The 20,404-nt window shown below is 47.8% G+C and overlaps 1 protein-coding gene across 2 annotated transcripts in view; it reads right to left on the reverse strand.

Moving 5' to 3' along the window:
* Positions 1-13,883, reverse strand: part of RPA2 (replication protein A2) — a gene marked incomplete at its 5' end in the record, with an annotated part of 22,654 nt that extends 8,771 nt beyond the window's left edge. The window contains 4 exon segments of one of the 2 annotated variants that reach the window (XM_014582552.1): positions 5,542-5,658; positions 6,374-6,448; positions 13,097-13,210; positions 13,782-13,883. In XM_014582552.1, the coding sequence (XP_014438038.1) occupies positions 5,542-5,658; positions 6,374-6,448; positions 13,097-13,210; positions 13,782-13,883 (408 nt within the window). 2 annotated transcript variants of the gene reach the window in all.
* Positions 13,884-20,404: the final 6,521 nt, after the last annotated feature.

The following is a 20,404-nucleotide window of genomic DNA, read 5'->3' on the forward strand; positions in this document are numbered from 1 at the left end:
GTCGGCACACACTGCTGAAGGACAGCCTTCGGACACGTGGTGGCCGGGCACTTTCACGGGCGTCCTTAGAGTGAACACAAAGACTCGCCCCTCTCGCTTACACGACTCTGGGGCTCTCTGGGCCCGGAGAACAGTGAGCCGTTTTCAAAGATTGCCTCACACCTGTTTACAAGAGGAGTAGGTTCCTAATGGCAAAACGGTGCACGTTCTTGCTAGAGAGCTGAGTGGGCGAGCTGCCGCAGGCACATGCAGCGGGTGCAGTCCTGCCACAACGCTCTCTGCTCTTCCACTGGTCAGGACTGGGCACACACATGTTCCTGGCGTTTTCCTAGTCAAGGGCTGGGATTCCAAGAGAATTCAGCCCCGTGAGACCCAGCCCCAGTGGACAGCACTTAACTGTGGCACAAAAGGGCCAGCCACACCTGTGCTGTCTTGTCTGGGTGGGGGCACACGTGCACACGTGCCTGGCGTTTCCCAGCCCCTGGGACCAGGTCTGACCTGCAGCGTCTGTGTGGGACCCGCTCCCTACCCAGGGGCTTAGCCACTGTGCTGTGGGCTGGCGCTGCAGTCGAGTCTCGGTGCTCAGCACATGTCACAGCTGCACGCAGTCCGATTTAACCGCCATGGCCTGTGTGCGCCTCCGGACACTCGCGGCGCCCAGCATGCCCTCTGGGCTCCGCATAGACACTGGTGTGCAGCGCGAGCTGTCAGCATTCTGTCCATGAACTGAAGAAGCAAGGGCGACAGAGACCGAGTATGCTAAGGACCCGCAGCGAATACGACAGTGCTGCAAAGCCCAGAGAAACCCCACCCAGTAAGGAGGCTGACGCATGCAGCAAATGCTCATTAAATGCTACTGCTCTGAGGTAGCTAAACACTAGTTAGTTACGGTCCCTTTTAAGCTGGATGGCTCTCCAGTGCCTTCTGGTAGGACAGTCTTACATTTTATGACTCAGTGACACTGATCTGAGTTGTGTTTCTCACCCAAATACCTTTGCCGAAGCGGCCTCCCCCCTTGATCCAGGTGGCCCCAGCTCCTGTCTTTATTGTTTTTTTTTGTTTGTTTAGAGGTTTTTGCTATGGAGCACATGCGCTTGCCAGAGACATAGAGACAGAAAGGGAGAAACCGCCTCCCAGGGGGATGGTCACGCTGCAATCCCTTCTCCTCCATTCTCCTCTTGGGATCTTGGGCATGCACGCACATGTGCCCATTGTGAGTTTTAAGCCACCGGGTCCGGGACGCGAACCGTGGTCAACTACATGGGAGTCCAGCAACATAGCCATTACGCTAACTGCTAATTCCCTACATGCGCCCATCTTGAGTTTAAGCAACCGGGTCCGGGACTCGAACCACAGTCGACTACATGGGAGTCCAGCGACGTAACCATTACGCCGACTGCTGGTCCCCAGTCTTTATGCTTCGATGCAGGCACTCCCTCAAGCAGCTCCATGGTACCCTATGCTCACCCCAAATCACTGTCTCCATGTGCCAAACCAACCCCTGTGGGGGTAAAGCAATCCTCAGTGGGAACGAGATTTCGTTTGCCCCTCAATGTAATTCTCTACACTTTGAGTTTCTACTTGTGCTCACCTTACCATTATTTTTATCATACACTATTTGACACTTCAAAAAGTTCACGGGAAAATAGATTTAAAGTACAACTTCATCTAAGCGCGAACATTTCTTTTTTTTTTTTTTTTTTGCTATAGGGCATGTGCGCTCGCCAAACAGACAGAGAGAGAGAAAAACCCCCTTCAAAAAAAACAAACACGCTGCAATCCCTTCTCCTCCATTCTCTTCTCAGGATCTTGGGCATACACGCACATGTGCCTGGCGTGAGTTTTAAGCCACCGGGTCCAGGACACGACCCGCGGTGGACTACATGGAAGTCCAGCGAAATAGCCATTACGCCAACTGCTGGTCCTGAACATTTCCTTTTTTCAAAAAGAGAATTTATTGGGAACCGGCAGTTAGTGTAATGGCTATGTCGCTGGACTCCCACATAGTCGACCGCGGTTCGCGTCCCGGACCCGGTGGCTTAAAACTCACGCCGGGCGCATGTGCATGCATGCCCAAGATCCTGAGAAGAGAGTGGAGGAGAAGGGATTGCGGCATGACCATCCCCCCGGGGAGTGATTTCTCGCTCTCTGTCTCTATGTCTCTGTCTGCCTGGCGAGCGCACGCGCCCTATAGTGAAAATCTCTCTCAAAAAAAAAAGATAACAAGAAAAAGAGAGAGAATTTACTTACTCATTTATTCATTCACTCAAATTTGACCAGAAAGGGACAGAGAGAGAGAGCGAGAGTGAAAGCGAGAAAGTGAGGTGCTGGTCCAGGACTTGAACTGCAGTAGGCCAAGTGGGAGCCCAGCGCCCTTAAACACTACGCTACCTGCCGCCCCTCTAAGCACAAGAATTTGTAAAAACCACCCCACCTTCCTTAGGCTTTCACTACATGGCGCGTGTACTTGCCAGAGAAATAGGGCAAAAGTGAGAGGTCACCTCGAGTGGGGATGGCCATGCTGCAATCCCTTCTCTATTGTCCTCTCAGGATTTTGGGCACACACATGTGCACATATGCCCAGCATGATATTCAAGTATCGGGTCCGGCACTCAAACACTGATCAGCCACGTGGGAACCATACACCACGCTGCCGCCTGACGGCCCTCACTGCAGGATTACATGAGATATGCTTGCCATGGGCTTTCTGAAGGCCACCCACACACACTGTGACACGCACGCAGTGCAGCAGAGATGGATACTGCAGCCTTTCTCCGGACCCTGAAGCTCCTCTTTTGTCATCAATAGAAATATGGGGCCAGTAGATGGCGCAGTGGTTACATCGCTAAACTTCCATGTAGCCAACCATGGTTTAAGTCCTAGAACGGAAGTTTAACACTCATGCCAAGCACATGTGCCCAAAATCCTGAGAGAATGGGATGGAGATGGGACTGCAGCAAGGCCACCCCCTAGGGGGTTATTTCTTGCTTTCTGTCTCTCTGGTGAGCGCACGCATCCATAGCAAAAATATCCTTCAAAAAAAAAAAAAAAAAGCAGGGAGAGAGGCTTCTGAGGAGCTTGCCATGCTGTGCCCGGGCAGTGTCCCATTACCTAGGACCACAGGCCTATGCCACAGTTCTCGGCCTGCCCAGGCTGGCAGGGGAGTGGAACCCCAGCACCACGGCTCTACAGCAGACCTGCCAGCACACGTGCGGGGCCAGAGCCTCTGTCCTGAATGTCCTGAAGCCTGGGTTCCCAAGGCCACCGCGGCCCTTCCCTGTCCCAACCGTCTTCCAGGTGGTCTCTACTCGTCCCTTCTTGGAGCAGCGTCCAGGTACTCTGCAGAGCCACACCGCCCACGTTCCTCACTGTCCAATCACAACTCTGTTGACTCTCGCTGCTTCTGCTTTGTTTCTGGGCTTCAGAAGTTGGTATGGCGGGAGCCCAGGCCTCTCCCCTCCATGCCCCGCAGCTCGTGTCAGCTTTATACAGCCCTGCAAATCGACGACTCCCAGGTGGTCTCTCTGTGACCGCCCCCTGCTTTAGTCCTGGACCCACATATCCAATAAGCCCCTCCATCCTCCAATTGGCACTTCATACTTGGTAAGTCCAGGATGGAACTCTGGGTTCCATCCTCCAAGCCTTCATCTGGGTGCTTCAGCATCAAACCCAGCATCATTTTGGAACCCTCCCTTTTCTCCATATTCTGGGAGTCCTGCTAGTGCTACCTTTCAGATATGTGAGAATCCGGGGCCGGTAGGTGGCGCGGTGGTCAGGGTGCTAGACCCCACACGGCCAACCGTGGTTAGAGTCCCAGACCTGAAAACGTGCTTTCTCACTTTCTCTCTCTCTATGTGTGTCTTTCTGGGAACACTAAAATAATAAATAAAGTTAAATAAGATAATTCTTATTAAAAAAAAAAAAAAAAAAGGAATCCAGCCACTTCTTGCCCCACAATGCCCTGCTCTCGGGGATGAGTAAGACACTGGTGCCGCAGCGCCGCCCACACAGCAGCCTTGCCTTTCTCTTTAATGGCCAGAGGACATGTGTACCCTCCAGAGACAGAGAGGGAAGAACACCCAGAACGGGTGAGGTCACACCACAATACCCTCCTCCCTCTCTCCGACCTGTCAGGATTTCGGGCACACACATGTGCCCTACGTGTTTTTCAAGCTGCTGGGGCTGGAATTTGAACTGCAGCCAGCCATGTGGGATCTGATTCCCTAACCACTAGGCAATGGGGCTAGTCCGAGTAAGATTTTTTTCTTTTGGAGAGGTTTTTTGCTCTACGGCACGCGCGCTCGCCAGAAAGACAGAAAGCGAGCAATCACCCCCAGGAGGGATGGCCATGCCGCAATCCCGTCTCCTCACTTCTCCTCTCGGGATCTTGGGCACGCATGCACACATGCCCAGTGTGAGTTTAAGCCACTGGGTCTGGGACTCGAACCGCGATAGACTATATGGGAGTCCAGTGACATAGCCATTATGCTAACTGCTGGTCCCACTGAGTAAGATTTTTAAAAGGTAAGTCAGACCGGGACCAGCAGCTGGTATCATCCACACGAAAATGGAGGAGCTCACCTCTGTGCACCAGGTCTTAGCATGGTGCTTGTCAAGAGTGGGACACAACAGAGTCCGTAGGGGCGCCTCAGTTCTCTAGTCTCTCACTGTGCTCTTACTCCCAGAATAATCTAAGGACTTTTTATTAAATAATTATTTTAACTTTACTTGTTGTTATTATTTTCCAACTGATCAGAGAGAGAGAGAGAGAGAAGGTGAAAAAGCAAGCTACCAGGTCCGGGACTTGAACCATGGTCGGCCATGTAGGAGTCCAGCCCCTCTCCCTTTTTAAAAAGAGGTTTTTGTTATAGGGCATGTGTGCTTGCTGAAGAGACAGAGGAGCAGAGAGACAGAAAGAAAAATCGCCTCAAGGGGGGATGACCATATCACAATCCCTTCTCCTCCAGCCTCTTCTCAGGATTTTGGGCACGCACGCGCACACGCCCGGCATGAGTTTTAAGCCGCAGGATCCAGTACTCAAACCGCGGCCGAATACATGGGACTCCAGTGATGTAACCATTATGTCGTCTGCTGGTTCTCATCTAAGGACTTTTTAATACTAGAACCCACAAACTGTGTAGTCTTACTTGAACTTGCTGAAGTCAATTCACACAATACTAAGTAACGTGGACAAATCCTGATCTAAACCAAGAAACACGCAGCCGATAGGCTGGAAGGGAAGCAGCACATAGCTGTCCCTCTCAGGATGCCCTCTGAATCTGGGCAGAGGTTCCTGGAGCTAAGAGCTCAGTACCCATAATCCCTCTCAAGAGTGTCTCCGGCCTCAGCCTTTCAGGCCAGCGGGGTCAGAAAACCCTGGAACCCAGAGAAACATGCGTCTCATGTAGAATAAGACAACAGAGAAGCTATGGAGGAGACGGCTGCATGACAGCGAGGCCTCTCCTCAACCCTCCTCGGAACGCTGAGAAAGTCAAAGCCGGCATGAAACCAGCCTGCGTTGGAGGAGGAGGAACGTCCCACCTGCTTGCTGGGGCTGCTCAGCGTCATGTGTGCGTTGACCACTTCCAGAATGTGTGTGGTGAACTCGTTCATATCCTCCAAGGGCATGATCTTAAAGGCTACCAGGCTCTTCTTGTTCTATTAAAATAGAAAAGAAAATGTGTATCAGAGAGGAGCTTACTCAGGGCCAGCCGATGGCATAAAGGTTGTGTCACTGCACTCCTGCATGGTGGACTGTGGTTCGAGTCCTGGGCCTGGTGGCTTAAAACTCACGCGGGGCGCGTTTGCATGCGTGCCGAGACTCCTGAGGGGAGAAGGGATTACGGTGTTGGCCATTCCCCTGGAGGGTGATTTCTCCCTTTCTGTCTCTCTGGTGAGTACCTATAGCAAAAATATTTTAAAAAATAAAATAAAATAAAAGAGATGAGAGAACTGAAGTCGGTCTCAGGCCAAAACACTGTGGCTTTCTTTGGTGTAATTTTTGTCAGTGTGGGGAAAAGGTAACGGACTTAAACGCTGACTCAGAAGTGACCCAAACAGCCCACAAGGAAGCTCCCAACGCTGGCTCAGAGACGTTCACGACTTGCCCAAGGTCACACGATCGACCAGGCACAGTAGTTGCCTCAGTCCTAATCCGGCCCTCCTCTGATACACCTGACAAATGCCACAGCGTGCCTGTAGGGAGGTTCTACTCTTTCCTTTCTTTTCTGTTGCTTTCCTATTAAAATGAAAACCAGTTATTTTCTTCTAAAGAAGAGAATGAAATCACTTCCATTACAGAGACTCAAGTCCCCTAAACCCAGAAACTGCTTCATGTAAATACGTTTTAACTGCCATTTTATTCCCATTTTACCTGAAAAGATCGCAGATGGCCAGCCACTTTCACATATGTGTCTGGAGGAACCACAGTGTTCTCACCGCTGGCGTCCTAACGGATAAAGATGGAAATGGATCCCAGGTTTTAGTAATGCTGGGTAAGAGCCCCTTTCTTTTTCTTTTTTTTGGAGAGGTTTTTGCTATAGGGCGCATGTGCTCGCCAGACAGACAGAAACAGACAGAAAGCAAGAAATCACCCCCCAGGGGGGATGGCCATGCCGCAATCCCTTCTCCTCCATTCTCCTCTCGGGATCTTGGGCACGCACACACACACGCGCCCGGCGTGAGTTTTAAGCCACCAGGTCCGGGATGCGAACCGTGGTCAACTCGTGGGAGTCCAGCGACATAGCCATTACGCTAACTGCTGGTCCCAGAGCCCCTTTAATGTCTGTACTATGTAGAGAGCTAAAATCCCAATGTGGTATTTGTTACTCCAGTCTCTTAGATCTTTTTGGGTAAAATCAAGAATTAAAGTATCTCTAAAGGTGATTTCCAGTTCCAAACTCCATACCAGATCCCAGTGGCTGACCATGCAATTCAAATCCCAGCCCCTACAGCTTGCGGCACATGTGAGTGACCAGATTCCAACGGGGCAGAGGCTAGCACACTTCACTTGGGCTGCTTTTCTCTCCCCGTTAGCTCATGTCTGTACCCTGTGACAAAAGGAGGAAGCACATGTGACTGTCACTCACAGCTCTCAGGTATACTGTTTTATGGAGGCGGTACCGACTGGCAGGTTTTACTTCCAGGGACTGAAGAGGCAGTCATGAACACGCGTGGGGGGTGAGACTCACCGCGGCACAGGTTACTGAGCACAAGGTACCCACTTACACCACGGGGCACCCCACACTGCTGCAATGCCCACGCAGAGCATGGCGCACTGCCTGGGGAGACCAATCGTAACTCAGGAGGAAAGTTCATTTTTCATGTAGGGGACTATCACGCATCAGCATGTTAACAACAGCTAAGTGGAATAATCCCCACTGATTTTGTTTTTGAGTCTTCTAAAATATGTAGGTATTATTTATGAGAAAAATATATTAGCTGATTTTAAAGTTCTTTTCTGATTATATAAAATACATGTATTTAAAAGTATGAAGTATGAAAAAAAAAAAAAAGTATAAAGTACACAGGGCTGGCAGGGGCCTGGTGGTTGGGGCGCTAGGCTTCCAGGTGGCCGACCGCAGTCTGAGTCCTTGACTGGCGACTTGCTTTCTCACATCACCCCCCCCATCTCTCTCTGGTCAAGTTAAACCCGAGGCCAGCAAGTGGTGTAGCAGTTAGGGTGCTGGACCCACATGGCAGCAGTCCCAGTCCCAGACCAGTGGCCCAAGAAACGTGTCGGGCCCGTGTGTGCGCCCCAGGTCCCAGGAGAACGGAGAAGAGACTACAGCACTGCCCTCCCACTGTGGGGTGCTTTCTCACTTTCTCTTTGTCCCAGGCTCTCTCTGGCGAGTACATGTGCCCTGTAGCAAAATTCTAGATAAAAACACGGAGAACACTGCAGGGGTGGCAGGTGGTGCAGAGGAAGGTGGCTGGGCCCCACATACCAACTGCATGGTTCGCGTCTTGGACCTAGTCAATTGAGAAACACTCTGGGCACAGGTGAGTGTGCCCAACAGCCCAAGGAGAACAGAGAAAGGACTGTAGTGTGGCCATCCCCCAAGGGGGTGCATTCTTTGTCTCTCCAGCTAGCACATGTGCCCTGTAGCTAAAAAATAAAACCCCATCACATGGAGCAGGACTTAGTTTTGCATTTCACTCCATTGATAATTTTTTTTGGGGGGAGAGGTTTTTGCAATAGGGTGTGTGCACTCACCAGAAAGACAGAGAGACAGAAAGTGAGAAATCACCCCCCCAGACAGGAGGGCCACACCACAATCCCTTCTCCTCCTTTCTCCTCTCGGAATCTTGGGCACACACGCACACACGCTCAGGTGGGACCACCCGGACAGACGTGCAGCGTGGGTTTAGGCCATTGGGTCTGGGACTCAAACCATGGTCAACCACATGGGTGTCCACCGACATAGCCATTACACCAACTGCTGGTCTCGTCACTCCATTTATAATTTTACAGTTGAACTGATACCACAGATAAAACTTTGTATTCCCACAGGTAACTTTTTAAATAAACATTTATTTTATTGAACTTTACTTATCTTAATTTGACGAGAGAGAGAATGAAAGTGAGAGAGAAAAAGTGAAAAAGCAAGCTGCCAGGTCTGGTACTTGAAAGGTGGTCGGCCATGTGGGAGTCCAGCGTCTGCAACCACCAGGTCACCTACTGGAACCACAGGTAACTTTTAGTTTAAAAAAAAAAAGAAAAAAATATTTTGTTTAATTTTATTTATTCTTATTATTTCTAAAATTTGATCAGAGAGACAGAGAGAAAGAAAGAGAGAGAGAGAGAGGGAGAGAGAGAGAAAGGGAAAGTGAGAAAGCAAACTGCCAGGTCGAGGACTCAAAGCAAGGTCAGCCATGTGGGAGTCCAGTGCCCTTAACTAGCAAACCAATTGCCGGCCCCCACAGATAACTTAAAACCATATGAGGCTGGGATCAGCAGTGGGCATAATGGCTTTATCGCTGGACTCCCATGTAGCGAACCGTGGCTCGAGTCCTGGACCTGATGGCTTAAACTCATGCTGGGCGCATGTGCGTACGTGCCCAAGATCCCGAGAGAATAGAGAAGTGATTGCAGCGTGGCGATCCCCCAGGGGACGATTTCTTGCTTTTTGTCTCTCTGTATCTCCTGTGAGTATACATCATCTATGGCAAAAATCTCGCTAAGAAAGGAAAAAAAAAAAAAAGTATGAGCAAAGTAAAGTCAAATCTCTAAGTCCCTTTTATCAAATATATTACAAATGGAGCAAAGTTAAGAAGAAATTGTAAAATAATAATAAAAAAAATATGGACCATTAAAAGCTAAATTTGAGGTCTAGCCTCAGAGCTGCACAGAGGTGCACAGTGCTACTGTCTGTGGCTGCAGTCATGCAGGAGGATGGGACAGAAGACACAAATGGTGAGACCCCGAAGGTAATTTTCTCTTCCATCCTCTCCAAACACCAAGAGCCAAAAATACTTTGGGACTATAAATTTTTATTTTATTTATTCATTCATTTTATTATTATTATTTTTAATTTGACCAGAAAGAGAGAGAGAGAGCGAGCATGAGAAGGGAAAGTGAGAAAGCAAGCCACCAGGTCCGAGACTCAAACCGTGGTTGGCCATGTGAGAGTCCAGCGCCCTCATCCACCACACCACCTGCCGGCCCCGGGACTATAAAAAATTTTCAAAGCTAAAAGACAAATTGCCTAAGAAATTGCCTACTTATGACAAACTTACTATTTTTCCAACTCTTACTAACAAATACTCCTGGAGGTGAAGAACCATAGGACTCAGGAGAAAAGCTATACAACACTCCACAACAGCACTGAACACAGTAAAAGGAGAACCCTACAAAGACCAAGGAAGAGGGACCAGCAAATGGCATTATGGTTTTGTCCCTGGACTCGAACACGGCTAAACATAGTTTGAGTGCCAGACCCAGAAGCTTGAAACTCATGCTGGGCACATGTACATGCGTGCCCCAAACCCTGAGAACGGAGAAGGGAATGAGCACACACACCCTATACAAAACTCTCTCTGGCTGGGAACCAGCAGTTAGCGTAATGGCTATGTCGCTGGACTCCCACGTAGTCGACAGTGGTTCGTGTCCCGGACCCGGTGGCTTAAAACTCACGCCGGGCGCGTATGCGTGCGTGCCCAAGATCCCGAAAGGAGAATGGAGGAGAAGGGATTGTGGCGTGACCATCCCCCCTGGGGGGTGATTTCTCGCTTTCTGTCTCTATGTCTCTGTCTGTCTGGCGAGCGCACGCGCCCTATAGCGAAAACCTCTCCAAAACAAAACAAAACAAAAAACAAACAAAAACAAAACATCAAAGTAAAAAAAGGATGGACATAATTCTCAGTTCTCACTGAAAAGACTATTTGGAAAAAAGTTCCCCCAAACAAAACACTATTGTAGTGGCAAAAATTCAAGATTCTTAAAACTCAGTGGGGGGCCAGCAGGCAGCATGGAGGCTAAGGTGGCTGGGTCCCACACAGCCAATTCACTGGTGTGAGTCCCAGACCAGGAGGTTTGGAGAAGCATGTCAGGCACCTGTGTGTGTGCCCAGACCCTGAGAATGGAGAAGGGATCATAGTGGTCCACCCCTTTGGGGCCACACTTTCTCCTTCTCTCATCTCTGTCTCTCTCTGGCAAGTGTATATAACCCCCAGCAAAAGAACTAAAATGAGCTCGCAGGAAGAATATGAAGAAATGACACTCTCCCAGAAGGGGCTGTGTGTGGCCACCCTCCTAGGGGGTGAGTTCTTACTCTCCCATTCACATCTTTCCTGTGAGCACACGTGTCCTATGGTAGAAACCAAAGCGAGCTCACAGGAAGACATGACACTCTCTCAGAAGGGGCTGAGTGTGGCCACTCTCCCAAGGGTAATCTCTTACTCTCCCACTCACTGTTTTTCCTATGAGCACATGTGCCCTAGGGTAGAAACCAAAATAGCAAGGAAAATGTGTATTTTTGTTGCTAGACTCCCATATAGTCAATGGCGGTTCCAGTCCCGGACCTGGAGGTTTAAAAAGATCCCAAGGGTAGAGGGGGAAGCAAAACATATAGGAAACAAGAAATGGAAAATTATTTGTTGACAATAACATGTATGTTGATGTGCTTGATTGAGACAATATACAGTGTACTCTGGATGGAAAATCTGATTTTGTATGCTGTAACGATGTACAGTGAATGAACGTAGACAAATAAATTAAAAAAAAAAAAAAAAGTAAAAAAAAAAAATAAAAAAAAAAAAAAAAAAAAAAAGATCTCTCCAAGGGGAGAATGGAAGAGAGAAACTGCAGCATAGCCATCCCCTGGGGGTGATTTCTTGCTTTTGGTCTGTCTCTCTGGTGAGAGCACGTACCCTATAGCAAAAATCTCCTTTAAAAATAAATAAATAATAATTAAGTAAATAAGTAAATAAATATGAGTAAGTAAGTTATTAAATAAACAGGAGTAAGTAAATAAACATAAGTAAGTAAAAATAAATGTAAGTGGGACCAGCAGGTGGCGCGGTGGTTAAGGCGCTGGACACTCCCACATGGCCAACTGCAGTTCGAATACCGGATCCAGTGGCTTGCTTTCTCACTTTCCTTGTCTCTCTCTCTCTCCCTGGTCAAATTAAAATAAATGAATCAATATAATTAAATACATTTTTTAAAAAAGTAAAATATAAATAAGGCCAGCAAGTGGCATACTTGCATAGTAAAAGTGCTGGATTCTCACATGGCCGACCGCAGTCTGAGTCCTGGACCTAGTGGCTTGCTTTCTCACTTTCTTTCTTTCCGGTGAAATTCAAATAAACAAATGAAGGAGTTGGTGTAATAGCTATGTTGCTGGATTCCCATGTAGTCGACCATAGTTCAAGTCCTGGACCTGGTGGCTTAGACTCACACTGGACACATGCATGTGTATGCCCAAGATCCTGAGAGTAGAATGAAGAAGGAGTTGCAGCGTGGCCATCCCCCCGGGGGATGATTTCTCACTTTCTGTGTTTCTCTCTGTCTTTCTGGCAATCACACATGCCCTATAGCAGAAACCTCTCCAAAAAAGAAAAAATAAATAAACAGACAAATGAAGTTAAATAAAATAATTCTTAAAATAAATTATAATAATACCAAAAAAAAAAATTTCAGAACAGAGTTTTGAGTGAAAAAACAGATTACAGGAGTTAATTATCATTATCCTTTTTCAAAAGATTTATTCAATTTTATTATTATTTTATTTGACCACAGATAGGAACAGAGAGAGAAAGTTAGAAAGCAAGTGCCACATCCAGGACTCAAACCGTGATCAGCCATTTAAAAGTCCAGTGCCCTAACCACCATGCCACCCGCTGTTCCCTCATTATCCTTTTCCACAGTAAAACCATTAGGTTGAAGGGCAAATCACAATGTATTTTTCTATGCAAAATGCATCGTGACTTTCTAGACAACCCAATATATGCCTGTTATCTATACGTCCAGTAATTCAGAAAGACATGCTCAAAGGGCATTTATCAAATGTGCTGTAATGGCAGTTATCTCTGGGGAGCGAGATTCCAGGTCGCCTTGAATGTCTCCCAGGGAAACAGTACACTCTCTCTGAGCATGCCCTGGTTGGTGTCTGCAGAATCTCCTGGGTCGTCCGGAAACGCGAAACATGTTTGCATAGTAAACACAGCCCGACTGTCCCGACCACCTGCTAGCTTCCCACGTGGTCACAGAGAGACACCTGTTCACACATTCTGTATACACCCGGAAGTGGGCACGGCTTTGTTCAGAATCAGTTCCACAAAACAACTACTGAATCAACTTTCCTCTGTTTCTTTGGAAAGCAAAAATTAATTTCTTCATAGATAACTTGTGGTTTTTGAAATGAAAACAATTGTTTATTATAAAAATCTTCTACATTGAATGTAAGCAAGGCAGACGTCCTAGGTCCTGCCAAGGTGGAGGGCAGTGGGAGGGAACTGCAATGAGAAACCCTGAAGCGAGTGCTTCTCTCTCTCATGCAAAAAATAAAAATAAAAATAGTTTACAAGTAAGACTAAAAGAAATTCAATACCTTAGAAGTAACATCATCACCCTCGTTCAAAAGCAGCCACTTACATCTGTGTCAACCCACTGGCGGACATCCATAGGCGCAGCTGTCATGTCATCTACTTTGTAAACAATGTTGGTTGGCGCCTTCTCGGCATGTCTGATTATCCCCACGATCGTGACCTGGTTTAGAAAAAGAAAGTTTATTGGGACTAGCAGTTAGCATAATGGTATGTCACTGGACTCTCACGCAGTTGACCACGGTTCACATCCCGGAGCCGGTGGCTTAAAACTCATGCCGGGCTCGTGTGCGTGCCCAAGATCCCGAGAGGAGAATGGAGAAGGGACTGTGATGTGGCCATCTCCCCTGGGGGGTGATTTCTCACTTTCTGTCTCTCTGTCTCTTGTCTGTCTGGCAAGTGCATACACCCTATAGCAAAAACCTCTCAAAAAAAAAAAAAAAAAAAAGAAAGTTTCCTTTTCTTGGAAACCAAAGCAACATTTACACACACACCCCAGTATCTGTTTAATTCCATTTGTTATGATTATTTTTTAATTTGACCAGAGACAGAGAGAGAGGGAAAGTAAGAGAGCAAGCCACCAGGTCTGGGACTCGAACCACAGTAGGCCACGTGAGACTCCAGTGCTTTTAACCACTGCATCACCTGCTGGCCTACATTTACATATTTTAAATGAGGATAAGTTTTATTTTATTCTTCATATGATTAAATGACTCTCAAGTTCTCTTACATACCTGTGAAATTTCAACATGCCCAATTTTGAACACTTCATCAATGAGAGTGGCAGAAAGCAGCTGAGATATGGTACAGGGTACAATGTGCTGGGCCCGGGCCCTCTGAAAAGAAAACATGCATAAATTCAATTAACAACACAGACCCTACCACTCATTAACACCTGTCATGTGCCAAACACTTAAATTCATTCTTGCTTCAGAGATGGAAACCAAGGTCAGAAGCTGACAGAAGCCACTTCAGAATTCAAATCCGACTTGGTCTGACTCCCAAGCTCCTGCTGGAAAACTGCTGCATGGAGGATTCGGCAAAACGAATAGGCCAGAATGGGGACAAAGTGCGACCGACAGCCGGTACAGACCTTCAGAACAACACAAGCTTTCAGGGCAAAGGCCAGCTATAGGTGGCTCTGCAGGTTACTGGCAAAACAGAATTTGGAGAGGGTATGCAAGGTTGTCAATGGAGGAAAGATGAAAAATTGTAGTTTCCTTTAAAACAGGTGTTTTGGGCCGGACTTGTAGCACAGTGGTTAGGTGCTGTGGATGGAAAGCCAGATCCTACGTGTACAATCTTGGTGTGAACCCCAGCCCTCCTGAGCATGTGTGTGGAGGAATGGAGAAAAGCAGCCTAACCACGCCCACTGCAAGGTGCTTTCTCCCTGGTTGGTATGGATCCCTGAGCATCAAAAAAGTGAGAACAGATGTTTTGACCACCAAATGATGCTCAGGGGAAAGCAGGACCGGAGCTTGGCCATCTTAGAGAAGAAACCGTGTAGGCGGAAGAGTGCCCAATTCCCATCACACATGGCTGACCACGGTTCGAGTCTTAGACCCAGTGGCTTCAAAATCACGCCAGGAATGTGTGCATGCATGCCCCAAATCCCAGGAGAATGAAGGGTGGACATCCTCCCAGGGGGTGATTCTTCACTTTCCCTCTCATCTGTCTGTCTATCCAGCAAGTGTGCACACACCTAAGACAAAAAACCTCTTAAAAGAATTCTGATGGTTAAAAAAATAGTGGGTAAGAATGGACATTACAGGCTGAATGCACATAGGCAGGTCTCAGAGGTGTGTGTACAAGGAAGAAAAAGCATAGTGGGTTAAAGGTTCAAATTCTCCTTGTCACAGATCAGCAAGTCACCTAGGCTCTGCTGCACGTGTAAGGCACGGAACACAAGACTCTTGGCCTTCATGGACTGAGCAGTAGCAACATTGACCTAAGGACTTATGACACTATTTAATATTGCACTTTGCTGAAGTGTAATTTTAAATGGTGAGTATTGCAGGGCAGTAATACCGTCAACCACGGGCATACATGCCACAAAGGCAACTATCCAGATGGACAGTGAAGACACTGGTTTTACTCTCAGACAGTGTGCTTTTGATCCTCTCTCAACTCATCTATGCCTGTTTTCTTATCTGTAACACCAGGAATAATAAAGATCATTATGAAAACTGACCACGTGATAAAGCAATTAGAATACTACCTGGCACATCAGCAATTACTGTGTTAGTCTTTGTTCCTCATTTCTTTAAGACACTTTTACTATAGGGCACACTCATTCACCAGAGACACAGAGAGATAGAGTAAGAAATCACACCCCAGCACAGATAGCCACGCTATAGGCCCTTCTCCGTTGTCTTCTTGGAACGTGCACACACACACACCCGGCATGAGTTTTAAGTCACTGGGTCTGGGACTCGAACTACAGTTAACTACATGGGAGTTCAGCAACATAACTGTCACGCTATCTGTTGGTCCCTGTCCTCATTCTTTTTATTTGCAATAGCTTTCTCTTTTTTTTTTTTCTTTTTGAGAGGTTTTCGCTATAGGGTGCTTGCGCTCGCCAGACAGAGACAGACATAGAGACAGAAAGTGAGAAATCACCCCCCAGGGGGGATGGTCACGCCGCAGTCCCTTCTCCTCCATTCTCCTCTCGGGATCTTGGGCACGCACGCACGCACACGCGCCCGGCGTGAGTTTTAAGCCACCAGGTCTGGGATGCGAACCGCGGTCGACTACGTGGGAGTCCAGCGACATAGCCATTATGCTAACTGCTGGTCCCAGCCTTTTCTTTTTAAAAAAAAGGAAAAAAAAGAATTACTTTATTTAACTTTATTTATATATTTATTTAAATTTGACCAGAGAAGGACAGAGAAAGAGGAGAGGAAGAGGGCAAGTGAAAAAGCAAGCCACCAGGTCCAAGATTCAAACTGCAGCTGGCCACATGGGAATCTAGTGCCCTTGGTCACACCACCCGCTGGCCTGGAGATAGCTTTTAAAAGGAATGTGAGGGGCCGGCAGGTGGCGTGGTGGTTAAGGTGCTGGACTTCCCACATGGCTGACTGTGGTTTGAATTCCGGCCCTGGCGGCTTACATTCTCACTCTCTTTCTTTTTCTCACTGTGTTTCTCTGGCAAAACTCATGTAAAAGATAATACATACATACATACATACATACATACATACATTCTTTTAAAAAAATGTGAAAGGATCAATAGTTTTCCGATATTAACTTTATGGCTGGGGCACACACACACACACACACACACACACACGAATGCTGAGGGCCCTCCTTCGTGCAATTAGAACTGTAGAACATGCAGCAATAAGGAGAGGGGAGGGAAGCCTTGGTCAGTGGGTCCTAGATAGCCCCACAGTTCACCCAAATATTCATCTCCCAAGGCGTTATTGCCTCAGAGCTCACCATCATTGCACAGCTCCAGTGAAAGGGACTGGGGGGACCAGCAGTTAGTGTACTGGCTACGTCGCTGGACTCCCATGTAGTCGACCACGGTTCGAGTCCCAGACCCAGTTGCTTAAATTCATGCTGGGCGTGTGTGCGTGCATGCCCAAGATTCCAAGAGGAGAATGGAGGAGAAAGGGATTGCGGTGTGGCCATCCCCCCGGGAGGTGATTTCTCGCTTTCTGTCTGTCTGTCTCTGTCTTTCTGGCGAGGGCATGTGCCCTATAGCAAAAACCTCTCCAATAAAAAAGAAAAAAGTAAATTTGACAAAATTCCATCCATTAGCAGATTTTATTTGTTGCTCTGGAGTGAGGCTGGCTCATAGCTTTCTCACATGCTGACTGAAGGGTTTTTTGCTGTGGTTCAACAGCTTTCGAGGCATATCTTCAGTAGGATAATACCTAGGCATTTTGTGCAGCTTAACCACCCAGGTACCACCATTCTTGTGTCCACCAACTGGTTTTGTGACACCTGCAAGAACATTCCTTCTTTTTCTTTTCAATCCTGGATTTGGTGGCCGAGTATTCCCTCTTGTACACAGCCTTCCTGAAATACAAGGCAGGTAGGAGTATCTGCCGATGCCCTGGACCAAGACGGGGTTTCAGCTGCAATGAGGCTTCCCCTTCTTGGACTTTTTAGCCTTGGGGTCACCCTTTTTAACCTCGTCACTGGCATCAGCCTTCTTTTTTTTAAATTTTCTTTATTTTCTTTTTTTTGGAGAGGTTTTTGCTACAGGGCGCATGCGCTTGCCAGACAGACAGAGAGACAGAAAGCGAGAAATCACCCCTCAGGAGGGATGGCCACACCAGAATCCCTTCTCCTCCATTCTCCTCTCGGGATCTTGGGCACGCACACACACGAGCCCGGCATGAGCTTAAGCTACTGGGTCTGGGACTCGAACCACGGTCGACTACGTGGGAGTTCAGCAACATAGCCATTACAATAACTGCTGGTCCCTGGCATCAGCCTTCTTGGCTTCAGATTTCTTCTCCTTAGTATCCCGCTTTGCAGCTTTTTTCTTTCTTTCTTTTTCTTTTTGAGAAGTTTTTGCTATAGGGCGCGTGCGCTGGCCAGACAGACAGAGACAGACAGAGAGACAGAAAGAGAGAAATCACCCCCCAGGGGGGATGGCCACGTCGCAATCCCTTCTCCACCATTCTCTCCTTTCGGGATCTTGGGCATGCACGCACACGCGCCCGACGTGAGTTTTAAGCCACTGGGCCCAGGACTAGAACCACAGTCGACTACGTGGGAGTCCAGCGACATAGCCATTACGCTAACTGCTGGTCCCATGCTTTGCAGCTTTTTCACCTGCCATCTTGTATAGCAGGAAAGAGCTACTAATTATATTTTTTGGGAGAAATTTGTGCTATAGGATACCTGTGCTCACCATAAAGACAGAAAATGAGAACTCACCTGCCAGGGGGTTGGCCATGCCCCAATCCCCTCTCCTCCAGTCTCCTCTTGGGATTTTGGAAACATACATACTCCCTGGCCTGAGTTAGAACTTGCTAGGTCTGGAACTCAAACCATAGTCAACCATGTGGGACTCCAGCAACACAATCACTACACCATCTGCTGGTCCCCCACTTTATGGTATTTTAGAGTTGAAATTATATGCTATTTTAATATTTATAGATCTAAAATTTGCTGTGGTCTCAAGATAATCTCTCACAATCTATGTCTCCTATTACCTGTCACAGTGACATTGCCACTGTATGCTCAGTATTGGAAATTTCACACGTTGACCACATACAACGAAGTTGCCATTTTAGTTAAGGGATCTATCTAATTTACTGTGAAAAGACTACATTATAAAAAAAGACTTGTGTTTGCATTTCTAATATTCAGCTTATCCTCATTTTTTGATAAGTTATCTCTTTTTTCTTTTTAAATTCCCAGAGGGCATGTATGCTTGTCAGAGAGAGAGAGTGTGAGAGTGAACCACCACATGGGGCATGGTCCTGCTGCAATCCTCTTCCTCCACTCCATAATCTTGTCAGGATTATGAGCACACATATTTATGCATCTGGTGTTTTCTTCAAGCCAGAGGGGTTGGGACTTGAATCACTGTCAACCATGTGAGGTCTGGCTCCCTGTACTGAGCTACAGGACTGGCCCAAAAGCTCACAGCACAGGTGAGCCAGCAAATGGCACAGAGCTAGTTAGGGTGCCAAGTCCCACATGGTTGAATGTGCGGGTCACTGGCTTTAAAATCACTGCTGAGTGTGCGCAGTGTGCCCAAAGCCCTAACAGAAGGCACTGTGGCACAGCCATCTCTGCAGTGTACTGGGTCCTTTCTGTCCTCTCTGGTGACCACATACCCTATAGCAAAAACCTAGAACAAACAAATGTGTGTGTATACACGCACATGCGTAGATATGCACATAGCCCCAGCTAAGGATTCTGAGATAAAAATTCTAACAACTGGAATGGAGGAAAAGTTACCCTTGGGGAGAAAAGATAAGAACCAGTAATATACCTCCTGTGTTTTCCTTCATAACTTCAAAAAACTAAAAATAAACTCACTTCTGGTCTTCTAGAAATAAGAAAACTATGAGAGAGAGAGAGAAAGAGAAAGAGACAGAAGTAGATGCCCACCACCATTGGATTTGTTTAGCGTCATGTATGCACCAACGGTTCCAACTCCTTACTAGCTATGTAAGCTTAAGCAGTCCGTTAACATACAGGGACCTGTGCTGTATGCTGGAGTGAACAATAAATACCTTAAACAATTATACAGAGAAACAGAAAGTGAGAAATCGCTCCCCAGGAGGGATGGCCACATCGCAATCCCTTCTCCTCTGTTCCCCTGGGATTTGGGGCACGCATGCACACGTGCCTGGCATGAGTTTTAAGCCGCCGTGTACAGGACTTGAACCACAGTCGACTATGTGGGAATCCAGCGATGGAACCATTATACCATCTGATAAATGACATTTTTTTTTGAAAATATAAAGCAATGCCAAATTACCTGAGAATTATCAGTGAACGTTCCCCCACCAACACACTCTTGAATCATGTTATCAACTTATATACACACGACCTGTTGATATTGAGTTTTTGGCCTGTATTTGTAGTGGGGGGGTGGCAGGGAGGAGAGAGGAGATAAGAGGGTTGTCTCCCTGGGTCCTGAATCCCCCGGCCCAGCCTTCCAACCAGCTAGGGACACAGGATGTGGGCCACCCTGGAGTACTCAGGTGGACCTGGGAACCACCCCTGGGCCCTGGGGCTATGAGATCCCACGCAAACCTGCCAGTAACACCCTGGCCCTGAAGGACAGGGTGACAGTGAGCAGTTAGTCAAACTTTCCTGAGCCAGAATGAACGTTCAGACAAGTGCTCCACAGAAATCTGCCCCTGTGCGAATCTGCAGAGCCACCGTGCTGAGCAGGGCCACTACCGTCAGGGAAGAACAGACACCTCCGGATGGCTGCCAGTTAAAAGGCGAAGGTGGAACCCACAGACGACGTAGTGGCTACCTCGCTGGACTCTCACTTAAGCGACCACAGCTGGAGCACAGAACGGCGGCTCAACACTCCCGCCTCGCTCGTATGCTTGCCAAGATCCCGGGAGAAGATCGGAGGCCATCCCTCAGGGGGTGATTTCTGACTTTCCCTCTCACTATCTCTGTCTCTCCCTCTCCGGAGACCGCTCACGCCTTATGGCAAAAATCTATTTAAAAAGAAAAAAAAAAAAAAGGAGCGACCCTGACCCAGGTAAGGTAAGCGGGCTGGCAGGACCGGGTTCGGGGCACGTACGCCAAGCACACGCTTTCCTCCTGGCCGCCCCACGGTCGAACCCGCAGCGTTCCCTGGGGACACCCCGCCGCCCGCCGCCTCGCGAACGAGCCCGCGCCGGGGAGCAGGACCTACCGACTT

Source organism: Tupaia chinensis, unplaced genomic scaffold (assembly GCF_000334495.1).
Source record: "Tupaia chinensis unplaced genomic scaffold, TupChi_1.0 Scaffold143646_1, whole genome shotgun sequence".
NCBI classification, from domain to species: Eukaryota; Metazoa; Chordata; class Mammalia; order Scandentia; family Tupaiidae; genus Tupaia; species Tupaia belangeri.